The sequence below is a fragment of the Lepisosteus platostomus genome, chromosome 1 (assembly GCF_059453375.1).
Source record: "Lepisosteus platostomus isolate fLepPlt1 chromosome 1, fLepPlt1.hap1, whole genome shotgun sequence".
In the NCBI taxonomy this organism is placed as follows: Eukaryota; Metazoa; Chordata; class Actinopteri; order Semionotiformes; family Lepisosteidae; genus Lepisosteus; species Lepisosteus platostomus.
The window spans coordinates 42665577-42679134 of NC_142611.1; the positions used below are offsets into that span (position 1 = coordinate 42665577).

The following is a 13558-nucleotide window of genomic DNA, read 5'->3' on the forward strand; positions in this document are numbered from 1 at the left end:
ACAAAAACTTCAAACTAGGCAGCTATATTGAAACAGATGAACCACTACATTTTTTACACAAGTGGAGGTCCTACATCAACTGAAGTAATAGCCTGACCTACAGTACATATTTGAAAACACTAATAGAAACATGGCAGATTTCATTATCAGCTAGAGCTTTTGAGTTGCTGAAAAGCTGCTTGATGATTTGTATGCCCAAACCAGGTCTCAATCCATTCTTAGAATTAAGACCCATCACACAAACTATAGTATTTCTGTTCAAAACCTGCAAGGCCAAGTACCTTCAAACTTTACAAGTTAGGGTTTCTCACAAGAAAAAGCTTGGTGGTAATGTCCTGCAGTTGACAAAGGGGCACATTAACATTAGCATCCCCAACACCTACAGTAGTTATCCAACACTAGATTACTGTACTATGTACTACTTTATTATTGTAACTAAACAATATTATCCTGAATAAGATGTTATGACCACAACAGCTGGTTTGATTTTATATGGTTCATCGAAGAAGTAGGCTACCTGTGGAAGGCTACCCATGTAGACGCTGCCTGAGGAAGAGTTTTATGGTTGAAACGTATTTCTACTTGGTATTTCTTTGTGCATTAATCCATCATTATGTTCTTTTTTTCTGTTGAGGCACTGTTTATTATTTTTGCGCTCATTGAGGGAGTAAGTCTTTTTTCGCCTTGAAAAGCCAAATGATCATGCGCTGTGTTACTACACAACTGTATTTTATTACAAATCCTTGGGCACCTTTTGTCAGCGTTAACACATTTGTTTGGCCAGGTAGTGCCGAGTTTCGTCCAGTAGACCTGCCTGACCTGTATATAACTGTGAGAAGCCTTGCAAGTAAGGTTGTAGTAACAGCAGTATGAATGTATGTGAAAATGAGGACCCTGCATACACCACAATGTCTGCCTGTTCATCATTTCTTTCACTTTGTGACATTATTCTACATTGCATGGTATTAACATCTGACAAAGTAATTCATGCATATCCCAAGATGGCCTCACAACTGACACTGTGATCAAATAGCCACTGTCTTGAGAACTGCAGCACAGATTAAATTAAAACTTTGTGATTCAAACTTTGTGATTCATCCAGTACTGCTTCCAATTTGCACTTAACAAATTGCTATGATAATTTTCTTGCCCACAATGGGACACCAACTGCTTGCCAAAATGCAGCTTCAAACTATGGCCTTGAAACCACTGCACTAATTGCCAGGAAACTTGTCAGGTTTCATCATTCCCTGTACCTCACAGGATGAAGTGATACTTTATACACCCATACTGAGTTATTTCCTACTTGGCAAACACATCCCGGAATGCTAGCTGTTCTTCTTCCCAGATGGTCTGGTCAGTTAGTTCCAAGGTTTTATCACACTAAACCCTGGCTTCAGAATGTCGAAGCAACATGTTTTACACCTATTATTTCTCATCATCTTTTTGTTGCGGGAAATGGAGACCCTGTCAACAACTCTACTTTATGAATGTTTTGTTGGATGACCTCCAAACTTGGTTAGTATCATCGTAGTTTCCCCTCATCTGTAGTTTGCGCACACTGTGCATGTGAGTGGGGACGTGCTTGGAAGCCTTTAAAACTGCTTTTTTCAGGTTTTCATTACTATTATTGCAGGTTTTTGAGGAGGAACACCATATTCTGTATCTTGATCATGGAGGAGTCATAATAGCCATTAGGGACAGCTCCATCCCACTCAAAATACTCAGGTAACGGTTTCATTATGTTTACGGTCATTCTGTGCTCTTCAGGAAATTGACACCTTTACAAGTTTGTAGGAAATAGTCACACGAAGCAATGTGCTTTATTTGTCAGGAAGCGATATTAATGTCCAGAACATCAGTTCAATTATTTTACAAAATTCTCAGCAAACAATTAAAATGGTCAACAGTCAAGCGTTATAAAGCCACAAGTTCACCTTTATGCTTCCTTTGTCTGAGGAGGGTTATCAAATATAAAAATCGCTTTGGAAGCATTGCAATAATTGTTACAGCCATCATTCGTACTCACAATTTTTCAGAATATAGTCAATAGTACCTGTATATGCATTTTATGAGGAACGTGAATGTCTTTAGAAAACAGCATTACTTTCAAATATTTTTTTCTACTAAGATGAGCCTCTGGTATTTGCAACTCAGTTCTGAAAGACAGGGTAAGTTTGGCAGCTTTGTGTTACTGAACTCCTGGACTTCCAGTCTAAAAACAAACTTTCAGTGACTACAGGGCATCAGTGATTCTATTTTAAGTACTTGGCTTTTCAGCATCTGAGCTTAGGGACAGACCTCTAATCTCTAACATTTCATAAAACCATCATCTTAAGATGTTAGATATTCCAGGGAGGTTTATTAGCAGATCTCCCTGGTGTGCGTGCACTTCTGCGATGCTCACATATTCTCACTGTTCTTAATATTTCTTACAAACCAGTAATTGGTGAAAATATTATTGTAGGCTAGGCATCATGTTAACACATTGACCTAAGGCTTATTAGTTGAAGCAGTGTTTGTGAATTATTCTCCTCCCCATGTTACTGGCAGAGTCTCTTAGATATTAAAGTTGTACATTAAATATGAGGTTGGTCATCCTATATTTATGATGCAAAATTTTAAAAGGACCTTTCATTTTCTTATTAATTTAAAACAGCTTCTAATTGAGAACTCTTTCTAGCAAAGTCATATGGTTCTGACATTTCCCCCAGTGTGCTATAATATTATATAATATGTCTACTGAAAACACACTGAGTTTTTAATGCCGCTAAATTTACCTCCTACCCACTCACTATTGGCTGGAGAATCAGCATTGAATCTTGAAATTACCAGCAGAGTCCTTGTCATGCTTGCTCTTATGTTATTTTCTAAAATATTGAAGCAAGCATTATCCATAATACCAATTAATTTTACAAAGAACAATTGCCCCTACACTTACTCTACTGTTGTTCATAACTTAACTTGTAGCCTTTAACTGCTTGTTAGTTTGGAACTAAATTTATGTTTACACAATTTTATTACACAAATCTGATGAAGTCCTGTTTGATTTTTTTTAAGACCACATACATAGACTTGTACAAGTAGGATACTTGTTGACATCTGTTTTCATGTATTTTATGTTTTACAAGTTACTTATTAATGTTTGAATCCTTAAAGGTTCAGCATAGATGAAGGGCGTACATGGACTACCCACAACTTCACCAGCACTTCAGTATTTGTAGATGGTCTTCTTAGTGAACCTGGAGATGAAACCCTTGTCATGACGTGAGTTTATTACACCTGTCTACACTGCATTATTTACTACAGTATATGCATTTGAGCTCCTTTGAAACGGGATATTACTGTGTGTAACAGCCTGCCTTGCTGTCTTCCACTATTTTTAAGAAACAAGCCAGAAAAGAAGGTCACATTACATCTTCCCATAAACTTTGCATTCTAAATGAGCTTGTAGAATCTTTTTTTTTATTATTTTCAAAAGAGCTGAGATATGCACAGAGGGTTGGCTGTAACAGTAAAGCAATTTTCTGTTCTTTTTAATAAAGTCTGAGGGATCTAATTGGGGTCAGAAATTGTGGCACTCTCACTGTCTGTACCGTAAGAGAAAAAGAAAATGACTGATGGAGACCTGATGACATAATTTTGAATGTGAACAAAAGCAAAGTAATTTGAAGACATAGAATTAGGTTTCCTCAGTCTCTCTAGAGAGTTAGGTTTTCAAGGAGATTCTAAAGGCCAAATCACACAGATTGAAGGATGTGTTCTTGCATATCCTAATTTTCGCAGCGCTATTAAAAACATGGCTATTGGAACCAATAGAAGTTGTTGCATTTTTATGTGCTTCCACAGTAGAACAGCATGTGGATCCTTACAATTTGTTATATTTTAGTACTCTATCAGAAAATTATCAGCAAGTAGTTTGGTTTCCTGTAAACACAGCAAAATTATTTATTATTCTTTTAGCAGCAGCAGCAGCAAAAAAAAAAAGAATATTGCATTCAAATAATTCAGATGACTGCATAAACAGATCATAAGATTTTGTATTTAATGCATTGTGTGATATTAATGTTAAATGTGAGTGTGCAGCATGCGCACCTACTGTGCACACTAATTGTATTACGTTGTTCAATACTGAAACATAAACAATAACTAGGAAAGGTTTCTATTCTGAGCATAAGGAAGAATCCACATAGAAGCTTTTTAAAAGCAGAAACTAATGATTTCGAAGATAGGAAATGCCAGCTACGTCAAAACAGGACGACAATTGTTTTTTATTATTATTATTGTTTCAATTCTAACATTTTATATCAGTATTTCCCTTTGAAGTTTTTGCCAGCGCGTCTGTACAGTTTGACAGATAAACGTTCGTGAAGTCTGATATTTAATAGTATGCCTTTTACCTTGACTGGATAATGGTTCGTATAAAATGAAAGCGGGCAGAAACAAAGGTCTGCACCTACGATGTCCGGAGAACACTTTTAAATCTTCACAAACATTACAATTTTAGACATAAAATGGACTGGACGTCAGATGTAAAGCTTTTTAATATAAGAAATCTCACTTTGTTCAATGCCGGATTTATGGCAGTCTTGCAAGATTTTTAGTCAAGTAAATGTCTCCACCTAGTGACAGAATTACAACAAGGCACGCACCGTAAATCACTGCATGTTGGCTCCTCCTGAAGACAGCCTTAATATTCTCTTCTAGAAAGGAAATTCTGTAGAATTCCAGTAAAACAAATTGTGTCGAATGTAGGGTCCAAGAAACGAGTATCTTCCGCTGCTTTTCTGAGAAAAATATAACCTGCGTTTCCTGCTATGCTATTTTTTTTGTCTTCTTCTTACAGGGTCTTTGGCCATATGAGTTATCGGTCAGACTGGGAGCTGGTGAAGGTGGATTTCCGCCAGTCTTTTCCCAGGCAGTGTACTGAGGCAGACTATGATCCTTGGAAGCTAACAAATTTGCAGGTAAACACTGTGCATCTTCCTAATTAAGGGTTGTGTCTGTAGTCCAGAGTTTCATGTCAAGTAAAGTCATATTGTGTTTTTCTGTACCATAATATTAATATTAACCTTAATATACCCCCAGCAAATTAATCTTAATACTCTTAAATGTGTGTACTTTATATGGTAAAATTCAGAAATCTCCAATGGTAAGAGCAAAGTAGTTTCACAAATCTGGATTAACTGTTGTTGTAGTAGAACACCTAGTGCTAGCAAAAGTGATTCTATCCATTATCTTCTAGATATTATGGGGAAGCGATACAAAGACAAGCAAAACACTACGATATATAGTTAAACATACACACTGTAGAATTTAAATCACATTATGTGATGTTAAAATTGTATTCAAGAATATTTTGGTCACCATGTTATAGAAAAGATATTGCTGCTCTGGAATTAATCCAGATAAGGGCACACAGATACATTCCAGAGCTTAATGGAGTGACCTGCACTGACAGGAGTAGAAACTCTGTCAAAAAGCATTTAATAACTGAGAGCCGGAGGGACTTCTATAGACAAAGGGTTGTGGGAGTTGGGAAATAAGCTATCCAGCCATGTTGTTGAAGCCAATACACTGGTTTCCTTCACAGCTGGATGAGATTCTTAGATCAATTAACTTCTAACCACAGTACCAACTGTCTATATGGGCCGAATGGCTTCCTCTCATTTATAACTTTTTTTATTTCTTGTTTTTTTTTTCATATCATATTAAAGCTTTTCTCACAAGGCCAGTGCCTGTTTACTGGACTATGTAGCTAACTTTGACCTTATGGATGACCTTACAGGATTTTTCTTTCTTATATTTATTTTCAGTGTTGTTTTAAATGTAATTACAACGATCGACCCTAACGACATACTGGTAGGTTAATTGGCGTCTGAGAGAATTGGCCCTGGTGTGAATACAGTATGTGCGTGTGTGAGGTACTGCAAATAACAGGCTATTAAACGAAGGCAAATGAGTTAGTGCTGATTTATGTTTAATTTGTCCATCCAGTTTGCATCAAAGACATAATTAATACAGACATTCATCATTTTTTCATAAAAAATGGAATAATAGTTCTGTTTTTATCTGAATAATCAGTGTGATCACAAATTTCAAGCAGAAACAGATAAAATATTGAGATTCACAGAAGCTGACCAAAGCAAAACAGTGATCAATTAACACAATGTTCCAAAGAAGTCAAACTCTTTAAAATAAAAGGTTTTTTTTTCATCTTTTCAGGGAGAGCTGTGTATCATGGGGCAAGAGAGAAGTTATCGAAAGAGAAAAGACTCATCATATTGTATCAAGGGAAAGAGCTTCACATCTGTTCTAACATCCAAACCCTGCCAATGCACGGAAAAGGATTTTAATTGGTAAAACTAATCCCTCTGCTTTTGAAAACATGTCTTGTAAAAGCAAAGTGTTTTTTTCCTGAAATAACTGCATAATAGTACTGAAATAATAGTACTATGAGTACTATTTGTGCCAAAAAATTATATAATAGAAAAGAAGATCAGTCCTTAGGTAATTTAAATATACAGTATTGTATAGTTCTTTAGAGGAGAATATTCATATGTCTTACACCTTATATTGAAGAATTACTGACCACTGTGTCATAAAACATTCTGTACTAATGTTAAATTAGTATTGATATTCTGTGCTTGTTTTTTCACATTCTTTAGTACAAAGCTGAGTGATTAGGAGGTACTAAAATATCTGGACACTACAGAGAGTGTGTTGTTCTTCTTCATGAAAACAGCCAGTGAAGTACAAAGAGAACGCAAGATCTGCATTCGTCTGGAATAACAACACTCTCTGGATGCTCTGTCTACTGTTTTATCATCACAGAAAACACCCATTCTTTTACTGTACAAAAAACCTTTGGATCTATTTCTGAATATTAATAATTGTAATGTCATTTGCAGAACCGCTTTATACCATACGGTGGCACGGGAATAATTGTAATGTTCATTTCTAATTAATGCAGTAATGTTAGAAAAGATAAATAGAAAAGATTGACATTATTATTTTGAAAGAAAGAAACAGAAAGAAAAACACAATGAGTCTAGTTCTGTTCAAGTGTAGGTATATTTAAATGTAAACTTTTAAGCCCCATGACCACCCATGACCAGTGTCAATTTGCTGTTGTCCTTCTGTCCTTGTAGTGACTATGGCTTTGAAAGGGCCGCTAGCCTGAAGTCTGAAGGGGACAGGTGCTTTGCTGATTTCTGGCATGACCCCAGCTCTCCACCTTACGACTGTGTTTTAGGGCAGAGCTTTTTCTCCAGCACTGGGTGAGTTCTTGAAAGAATCTTCAATGAGTTGGCTCAGGAAAAGATGACAGTTTCTCCATTTATGAATCACTTCATGGCACGTCTCTAGTGGTGCTTGAATTCATTGCACACTGCTTTTTATATCTTAGAATGAAAAAAATGGATTGCAATTAGTTGTTTAATCATTTGACAAGAAAGTGAAAAAAAGAACTCGCCTTAATAACAGTAATTCATAATGGGTTTGGCATTACACCAACATTGTAATTTGGATAAACATTTGAAAACTGAAAGAAATGCTGTGAAGTGCCTTGAGTACTAAAAGATTTATCCACATTTTTCTGTTCTCTAGGTTTCCAACTCCACTGGTATAAATAGAGGAGAATTGCAGATTTAAGTGTTATATGACAGATGCATCTTCTTGGTGCATGAAGATCACATACAGTACAATCATTTTGTTCTTTGACCTTAAACATGGCAGCCTTTATGAGCCAAGATAGGAGAGAAGTGACATGGCACATTCTTCAATATCTGTCCTTTTCACCTCATCAAACTGTAGACATGAAGCCTAGAAAAGTAGGGTTTGCCCACTAAATACCAACACAGAGGACTCCGACACAACAGCCTGATTGTGGTGATACTGGAAGTGTCTGTTCTCAGAATATTTCAGGCTGTCAAGTATAGCAGTGGCTCCCTGGCTTCAGAGACAGTGTGAATTTAAGAGAAAATAAAACAACTCTGGTCACAAAGGCAGCATAGTAATGAATATCACTTTTCAAGACTACAATCCAACTACAGAGATATAAAAGAATAGGAGAAATAAAAGTTGATGTGGAGGGTCCTCTCTAAGCAATTGGGGATTATAATTTCCACAACAAAGTGCCTTTATTTCTCTAAAGAAGTGTGTGTTACCTATCTAGTACAGATATCAACCCATACAGCATGATAAGCCACAATGTCTCAGTATCCTACAAGTCCTGGCCTGAGCTCACAGCCTCAAAAGTAGAAGTCCTAAATCAACCAGGCATTATGTCTACAGTAGACAATATATACAGTACTGTCTATGTGTAATACTGTATATATTTTTGTGTAAGTGTAATACTGTATGTTTTGTTGTTTTTCTTTTTATACGGGCTCCAATCAACTTTGTTGACATGGGAATGAAGTATTGATTTGAATGGGATCCACCAAGTATTTACAGGACATGTATGAACAATAAAGCATGTTTCAACAGCTTTCAGCCACAGTTCATATATCAACAGCATACTGTATGATTAAGTTATTGGATATTGTTGTGTATCACACCAAGGAGACAGGATGCAACAAAACAAATTGAAGAAAAAACATTTTCAAAAGGAAAAATAACAGCATGATGGCCAGCACATCTACAGGCCTATTGTGGATGGATTCTCTCACTTTGGCTACATCTGAATTTCCAAACACAGTCTGTTAGAAATGAAGCAGAGTGAAGCACAAAGCAGCATTTTTAAATACGTTGATGCCCAACCACCAGCATGCATGCAAAATTAATTATGCTCACTCCAATTGCATCCGAGCAATACTCACTCCCACGTGAGGTCCAGGAGTGGGAAGAGTTGGAAAGGAAACATGTCCTTAACATGCCTGTGTTGTACTGTAACTATACAGTTTGTTCTGCACTTCAGCAATAATGAACTATTTACAAGGGTTGCAGACAATACAGATGAACCACATACATTTGTTTTTCATTATAATTCAGAGAAGAGAGAAACAGCTGGAAATTACAATTTCATGATTATGAAAATGTTAAGTATGTTGTGTTGTTTAATGCTTTTTTTCCTTGGAGGGGAATCACAGTTTTTTCTTCCTTTCTGAAATCTTATTTAATAAAATTATGCCAGTACACCAAGACTGGTACTTTATGGATGGATCTGGATGTATTTTATGGATGGATCTGAAAAAAAAAGTTTCCTCTCTAAAAATGCCTTCATTTCATATTGTTAATTACCGGTAAAACATCTGCAAATGCTAAATCAATTTGGAAATGACCAGCCATTTACAGGAATTGTTAACAAAATATTAAAATGTCATTTACTCGAAGTAAGCTCTTGCCTGATTCATCTTTACAGCTACAGAAAGGTGGTGTCTAATGTCTGTGAAGGTGGAGTCAACAAACAGCAGAGTTCCAAGCAGCACACCTGCCCTTTGCTGCCCCCTAGAGGTTTACAGCTTGGAATCAAGGGCGAGTCTCTGGCTGTGGGTCCTGGTGATGACATCACCTTTGTTGTCAGGCAGGAGCAGGTATAGTAAGAAAAACATGGAACTGAGGTGGGGAGGTGAACCGGCATGGACAATGTGGTTAAGCACATTCGGAGAGAGAAATAAGAACAGGAAATCAGACGTTTCAGAGGCAGTATTGAGCGAGAAATTTCATAAAGTAATAAAGAATCATTTCACACTGATTCAAAAACTGGCACTGATCAAAAGTCATTTTGTTTCCTTTAAAGGTATTTAAAAAATAAAAGTGTGAAAGTGTTGCTCCTTGAACATATTTTTGTAAAAGGAATGAAACCACCAAGTAACGGCAATCAACACTGCTGTACTGAAAGTGGTGTCAGTCTAGTTCAGAAAGTTTGAACTCTATGGATTTAAGGAAGTTACTCACTACAGATCTACTTTCTTATAGGGAGATACTACAAATACGAAGTACCAGGTGGACCTTGGTGATGGAGTGAGAGCTATCTACAGAAACCTGACTGTGACAGACGAGCCAATTCAGCACCGCTATGAGAAACCAGGCATCTACAGGGTCACAGTGAAGGCAGAGAATCCAGCAGGGCATGATGAGGCTGTGGTCTATATTCAAGTCAACTGTAAGTGATAAAAATTCCAGCTGAACTTTTCACTATTCCCCTTGTCTGATCCGTTAGATAATCCAAATTGTCACACCAAGCCTATACCAAGTGTTAATAACATTTTTTTTTAATTTAAACGAAAATAAAACACTCCCAGACTCCTTGGAGCAGTTTCCCACTATTTCTTGGCTACAAAAATCTGTTGTAAATTGTTTTGTAGTATATATTTCAGTTTTTGTATTAAAATTTGTTTTAGCTTTTGGCACTCTGGAGCCCAAAGACCTCACCCACTTTTCACAATACGACCCTGTTATGAATGATTATTTGTCAACAGTATTTTGAGGAACTTTGTGAGAAAGACATTTATGTATCTTTTTTTCTATTAATTTTCCTGTGGATGAAGCCCCCCTACAAGAAGTCCATTTAGAAGTTGTTCCTATTGCCGGAAGGAACAAGGAGGTGAACCTGACAGCATCAGTCCTTCCTGCAACTGCAAATTTAACAGTCTTCTATTGGTGGATCGGGGATAACCTGCAGGTACAATTTGCAACACTTCATAAACACCAGCTAGGCAGTTAAAACCTGTATGATTTTTTTTATATTAGCCATATGTAATTAACCAAATAAACACCCATGCAAAAGTATTACATAAAATTAAATACAAATATTGAATCTATAAATCCTGATATACTCCATAAAACGTAGTTGCAGACAAAGAAGTTTACATTTTAAGAAGGGTAGGGGTTGTGTTGTGTTTGAGCTATTGCACAGCAGCCTACCCAGGGTTAAGTCAATCGTAATTGTAGAATTGTAATATACTGTATGCAAGGCACAAAATTGACTGTAGAAGGAGTAGTACTGGTGGATTGCAACACCTAATAACGAACCCAACACTCTTTCAATTATTTACAGTATTTGCTGGTGAACAATTTGTCTTGTTAATTTCTATGCTAACAAAAAACATCTCATCAGATTTAATGGTGAGATACATAACATTTTTAAAATGTAAGGGATTATTTGTTTATATTTAAGGGATTAATTGATTTATATTATAATTCAAGTTTTTTAACAGTTATTAGACCCAGAACAAGACAAAAGATACATGAATACATAACCTACAGTAAACATCTACTTCCAGATTGTATATTCATTTGAAATGCTCTGTAGGACCTGTTCCATTGATGTTCATTTGCAATGTGGTTCACAGATGTGAAACATGATTTGTCATAACGTAAGATAACTTTCACTAACTTTCACTAACAGCTTCCATTAGTTAATCTGAGAATTGCAAATTCATAAAAGACTTAGTTACGGTTCAAGGACCAGAAAATTCTGTAACAATTTCTACCCTTTTTCAATGATTAAACCTTTTCTCAATTGACAAGTTAGAACTTTGTTCATTATCAAAGTGAATCAGTCTGGTGTAAAATCTGCTTTAAATCAAATTGCTGCTGTATTATTCACATTTTTACTGCTTCAAATAAACTATTATTTAAATGTTTTACCAATATATATCTATAGACTGAAAGTGGTCAAACATTAAACAGCTGTGAATTTATAACCTTTGTTTATGTCGTCTTCTACGCCTGATTATGCTGTGTGTTTCTTGTAGCCTATTCTTACTTTAGAGAACAGTCTGATAACCATGTTCTCTGAAACTGGGAATGTGTCAGTCACTGTGCAGGCTTCAAATGGACGTTCAATGGTCCAGGACACCAAAACAGTTTGTGTATTCGGTAAGGCATATCTAAACAATCTGTCAGTCTTGTAACATGCAGACCGCAGGAGTGCCTCTGGTTGTAAATCTTATGCACTGTACTTTGTTGAACTCTATGTAATGCATGAAGAAGTCCTTTATAAAGACAATTAATAAAGTTTCCCAAATTAGATGTCTCCTATTTGGACGAGTACGCATAGGCCTGCTTTTCATATCCAGGAAGAAGCTTTACCACATGCTATTGAATTTCTGTGCAACTGACGCAATAGGAAATGTGCTTGTCATATTTCTGACAAAAGGCCAATCATCCTGCATTGCCTTTTTCCTCAATTTTCCACCTGCTAATGGACTCTCTAAGGAGTAAAGATTTGTCCAGCTGAATACCTGAGGACGAGGGTTTATAAACAGAAAATAGAAAAAAGCACTTTTATTTCTTTTACTCCTATATTTTGTCTGATTGCTGCCACAGAATCTAAGGATTTCTGTGAAGCAGAGAAAAGCTGCTCGTATTGCTGCTTCAAGACCCTTGTAGGTCTGATGTTGGTAATTTTATTAATGTGTCCTGTTGTTTATGTTTGTATTTGAGGATGACAGTTCTATTAATTTCAAAATGAAACATGGACAAAATATATTGCCTGCCAGAAGGGGAGAAGAGATAGACTGAAGAAGAGCTGTGCACTAGCTATCAGAGTATTTACCCCCTTTCCCACTTGGACTTTTTAACAGGAAGATCTGTAGAACTCTGTTTTCAATTTGACATCATAGAATGTTTTGTGTCAATCAATGGTGAAAAATCCCAATTAAATACATTTTGATTCCATACTGTAACACAATAAAATGTGAAAAAGTCCAAGGAGGTGAATACTTTTTCATAGATACTGTGTGCATTATTGTGGTTTTTATATTAACTGTGTATTGATCCAACTGAAAATAAAACTCTTTGCTGAAATTTCACATCATGGACTTTAATCCTCACACTCTAGTCTTTGCTCTGTTTCAGATCAATTTGAGGTTATTCCACTCAAATTCAGCAAAACTCTGGACACTATCAACCCAAATATTCCAGAATGGAGAGATGATATTGGGCAGGTGGTTACAAAAATCCTAGCAACGGTACATTTTTTTTTTCTTACCAATGATGTTTTGTCTGATTGTGGCTGTTTACTAGCTACTGTATACAGTATATCAGAATGCTACAGTGCCAAGAAAAGGTTTGTGAACCACAAACTTAACAAAATGATCCAACATTGAATATCCTCATGCAAATAAGTAAGTAAATCAATAGATTCAGTAATTGGAATCACCTTCTTGAGCAGCAATGACTCCAACTATATATTTCTTGTAACTGTTGTTTACAAATTTGCACTTTGAGGATGTTTGACCCATTCTTACTTACAGCACAGGGCATATTGAAATGCAAAATGTATTCCTTTTCAGCCATCCACTTATAGAAGCGCTTGTGAGTTAAGGTCATTGTGTTGTTGCCTGCCCCACGTTTAGCTCAGCTTCATCTGATGAATGGAATGGCCTGACATTCCTCTCCAGAACTGATAATACAACACTGAATTCATGGTTTTGTCAGTGATGGGATTCTGTCTGGCTCCTTCGTTTTTCTTATACAAAATATTTCTCTATGTGGCCAAAACAGCCAACTTTCAACATTTCTTTCCAAAGAACATTGTTTCGGTTGTCTTCGGGATTGTACGGGTCCTTTTTGCTGGACTTGAGATGGGGGCAATGTTCTTTTCAGA

At 36.3% G+C, this 13558-nt stretch overlaps 1 protein-coding gene across 2 annotated transcripts in view; it reads left to right on the forward strand.

Annotated features, from left to right (window-relative positions):
• Positions 1 to 13558, forward strand: part of sorcs2 (sortilin-related VPS10 domain containing receptor 2) — a 368175-nt gene that overhangs the window by 345486 nt on the left and 9131 nt on the right. For both annotated transcript variants that reach the window (XM_088629251.1, XM_088629260.1), the window contains exons 13-22: positions 1637 to 1728; positions 3160 to 3267; positions 4847 to 4967; positions 6226 to 6359; positions 7152 to 7280; positions 9365 to 9536; positions 9922 to 10108; positions 10494 to 10627; positions 11703 to 11826; positions 12808 to 12920. In XM_088629251.1, coding sequence (XP_088485377.1) covers positions 1637 to 1728; positions 3160 to 3267; positions 4847 to 4967; positions 6226 to 6359; positions 7152 to 7280; positions 9365 to 9536; positions 9922 to 10108; positions 10494 to 10627; positions 11703 to 11826; positions 12808 to 12920 — 1314 coding nt within the window. The remainder of the gene's footprint in view (positions 1 to 1636; positions 1729 to 3159; positions 3268 to 4846; positions 4968 to 6225; positions 6360 to 7151; positions 7281 to 9364; positions 9537 to 9921; positions 10109 to 10493; positions 10628 to 11702; positions 11827 to 12807; positions 12921 to 13558) is intronic.